The sequence below is a fragment of the Trichechus manatus genome, unplaced genomic scaffold (genome assembly GCF_000243295.1).
Source record: "Trichechus manatus latirostris isolate Lorelei unplaced genomic scaffold, TriManLat1.0 scaffold00082, whole genome shotgun sequence".
Taxonomy (NCBI): Eukaryota; Metazoa; Chordata; class Mammalia; order Sirenia; family Trichechidae; genus Trichechus; species Trichechus manatus.
The window spans coordinates 6,312,477-6,316,296 of NW_004444018.1; the positions used below are offsets into that span (position 1 = coordinate 6,312,477).

Sequence of the window (3,820 nt, forward strand, 5' to 3'; positions counted from 1 at the left end):
AAAAAAAAAAAAGACCGGACTTACTGGCCTGACAGAGACTGGAGAAACCCCACGAGTATGGCCCCCGGACACACTTTTAGCTCAGTAACGAAGTTACTCCAGAGGTTCACCCTTCAGCCAAAGATGAGACAAGCCCATAAAACAAAACAAGACTAATGGGGCACACCAGCCCAGGGACAAGGACTAGAAGGCAGGAGAGGACAGGAAAGCTAGTAATGGGGAATCTAAGGTCGAGAAGGGAGAGTGTTGACATGTCATAGGGTTGTTAACCAATGTCATAAAAGAATGTGTACTAACTGTTTGAGAGACTATTTGTTCTGTAAACCTTCATCTAAAGTACAATAAAAAAAAATTTTAAATTTAAACAACAACCAAAAAAAAAAACTTTCCTATGAAAATTCCACCAAAGCTAAAGAGGCACACGACATCAAATCAAAACTAATCTCACTCTTGATAATATCAATAAAGAAGAAAAACAATGCTTACATAGGAGTGATTTTGTATATCCGGGAAACACCATGCAATATCCCAATCAGACAAACACACACATGGCCGTTAATATTTTAATAGGTAATATTTTTGATGGCAGCACATGACAGTCAAAGAAACGCAAAATCACAAACTCAAAAACAGGTGATTAAAATAGCAGCCACCACCATCGTTTAAGGGAAACAATCCAAGGTTCTGTCAAAGAACAGACAGGGACACTTTAGCAGCATCCACAGGGCACCCAGCTCAGGGTCTAGCTGTTCTATTTAAAACTGACTTACATGTTTCCAAAGCAGGACAGTGAGACTAAGTTCTCATTCAGTCCCAAGGGAGTTTGGGTCATAGTGGAATTAATCTGCAAAAAAAGTCCTTTTTCAGGTTGCTAGATCCATTAGAAGGCTGAGGAAAAATAGTGGTAGTAATAATGTTTACTGAGCACTTACTATGTGCCAGGCACTGTGGGCTAAGCACTTTACATGCATTAACTAATTTTATATTTAAGATAATCTTGGGGGTATGCACCACTATTATCCACCTTTTTAGAGTTGAGAAGACTGAAGCACAAAGAGGATAAATAACTTGCCTAAAGCAAAACCAGGTTAAAAACCCAGCAAAATCCGGCTGAGGCCCAACCCTTAACCCCTACACTATAGTATACATGCACAGTAACCAACAATAAGGTAGGAAGTTTACAATTCAGTGCCTACCCTAGACAATCTCTGCTGTTTACACTGTGACCCCATGGCCTAAGGGAAGTTCCCAACCAGGTCTTCTGACTGGTTTATCCATTGGTGGCACAGTGGTTAAGTGTTCAGCTGCTAACCAAATGTCGGCAGTTCAAATTCACCAGCCGCTCCTTTGGAAACCCTATGGGACAGTTCTACTCTGTCCTATAGGGTCCCTATAAGTCGGAATCAACTCGATGGCAATGGTTTTGGTTTTTGTTTCATTTATTCACTGTTCAACTTCTAAGTACTGGGGACTTCAAGCAAGAAGAGTAGATTTTGAAAGGTGAATACTGTGGAAGAAGTTAAAAAAAAACTAAAATGTAGACTATAATAAATAAACAATTACATAAACTCACAAATTCTGAGACCTCTTTTCCCTCTGCTAAACCTGTTGCTATCAAGTAGATTCCAATTCATGGTGACCCCATGTGTTAGGGAGTAGAACTGCTCCATAGGGTGTGGACTGCCTGCTTTGCAGTTAGCAGCCAAGTGTTTTAACCACTGCACCACCAGGGCTCCTTTTTCTTAGCTATAATCTTTATGAAAGCAGATCACCAGCCCTTTCATCGGCTGTGTTGCTGGGTGGGTCTGAACTGTCAACCTTTAGGTTAGTACTTGAGTACAAACCATTTGCGCCACACAGGGACCTTCCCTCTGCTAGTGAAGGTAACACCGTTATTATAAAGCAATCTAATGAGGCTTTTCTAAAGAGACTAATGCCTCAGGTCAACTCAACTGAAAAAGTTTTATAAAATTGCTTCTACATAAGTTTAATTTACATCAATATATTTAAATGTTTTGTGATGTTTGCTAATTAAACGGGCAGTTTTCAGCCTACTCTTTCATTTCAGAGTTCAGAATGAGACTGCAGTTCTAATACGTGATGGATCAATTCAACGGAGAGTTCTGAGGTTAGTAAAAAATCAACCTATAATTTCACTGCAGAAACTCAAGAGAAGTGGGATGAGAAATTAAACAAAATCTCCTGAGTTAAGGAGTGGATAAGGCATCCTTAACTAGCTCACAGTAATTCTACATAAATGCTTATAACTCTTTTAAGGGTCTGGTTTGGTTTTGCGAAACAGCTGGCACATGTTTTAGAATAAGTACTATTTAAAGTGCCTTAAATAAATTACCTCTTTTTTGGCCTACTGAACTGAAAACATTCCACAATACAATTACAAAAAGAACCTTTTCTTTTCAGGAAAAAGAAAAACGGCAATTTGTAAGAATTCAAAGGTTAACAAAGACAGTGATAAACTACATAAAGATTAAAACATGGACGTGAAAAGACTGATCAAGAAAACTGTGTTAAAGTCCTTTCTAAATACAAATTGTCATGTATTATAAGTAAATTCTGCTAAAATTTTGAATACCTGAAGGGCAGGGGGGGCCAAAAAAATACACAGAATGAATACTGCCAAAGACATTTTCCACTAAGTGACCTTCAGGCACTTGAGCAAGCTGGGTTAAGGAGGCAACTGGGCTTTAACTTATCAATATTCACATCGATTACACTATGATGTATTAAAACTCCATCCAATAACCGGAAAATATCCAGGAAAGGAAACTTACCAATTTAAAACTATACTGGCACTAGGAAAGTAACAACAGTAAAGCCAAGCAACCTTTTGCGTTTGCTTTACAGGAATCCTTTAATATTTGCAATTAAGAAGCCGCAACTCAGGAAGGAAGCAGTAGCGATACTCTGCACTGTCATCTAGGGTGATGTGATTCAGGTTCAAATCAAACCCACAAGGCGACAAGTTGTAAACAGAGAGGACACTTTGGTACAAACGATCCAGCGAAAGGAAGCAAACACAACCACCGGCGATTTCGTTATCAACTCCCACCTTGCTCTCTGCCCGTTACCACAGGATTTCCAAAGCCCAGGGGCCCCGGATTCGTGCGGCCGGCTTACAAAGAGGGTGGGTGCTAGGGGTGGAGAGGCAGGCCGCGCGCTCGCCCCCGGCTCCGCCTCCCCTCGGCTTCACGCTGCATCGCCAGGGCCTTAGAGAAGACGCAGGGCACAGGCGGGCCGTCTCTGCTCAGGGACGGCTCTGGGGACCCTCCGCGTGGATCGGGGGAAGGGGAGGCGAGTGTCCCTGGGTGGGGGCGTAGGGAGGCGTTCTCCAGAAACAAGCCAAAGCCCCAGTCCTTCAGGAGTCTCTCGCAAATCGGGTCCACCCACCCCATAAAAGACACGCGTTACAGAATCTGTCAGGTGAGGCGTTGAGAGGTCCCCGGGAGCAGACTGCGGCGAGCACCAGGTGGCCCAGCCCCCGGCTTCTCCGGCCCCCAGGACGCCGCCCGCCGCTCCCGCGGCCCGGAGAGAGCCGAAGGGCGGCCGGGAGGGCGGGAAAGCCGCGGCCGAGGGACGCCCCCCCCGACGCGCTGACTGCAGCGGGGGCTCTCACCAGCTCAAGATGGGGCGCTGGCAGGTACTGGGCAGAGCCGCAACACCAGCTCGGCGGCGGCACCGACTCCTCTCTGGGCGCACGGCAGATCCCTCGCCGCCCGCCGCCCGGTGTTTTCATAGAAACCCCGGTGGCAGGAGAGGCGGCGGCGGCGGCGGCGGCGGCAGCGGCGGCAGCGGCGGCGGC

The 3,820-nt window shown here is 45.3% G+C and overlaps 1 protein-coding gene across 4 annotated transcripts in view; it reads right to left on the reverse strand.

Moving 5' to 3' along the window:
- Positions 1 to 3,772, reverse strand: part of AGTPBP1 (ATP/GTP binding carboxypeptidase 1) — a 201,717-nt gene extending 197,945 nt beyond the window's left edge. For 3 of the 4 annotated variants that reach the window (XM_023735793.1, XM_023735795.1, XM_023735794.1), the window contains exon 1: positions 3,635 to 3,772. Coding sequence is in view for 1 of the 4 variants with exons in the window: in XM_012556959.2 (XP_012412413.1) it covers positions 3,635 to 3,683; positions 3,718 to 3,754 (86 nt within the window). In the remaining 3 variants the exon portion in view is untranslated. The remainder of the gene's footprint in view (positions 1 to 3,634) is intronic. The other variant, XM_012556959.2, reaches the window with a different exon arrangement.
- Positions 3,773 to 3,820: the final 48 nt, after the last annotated feature.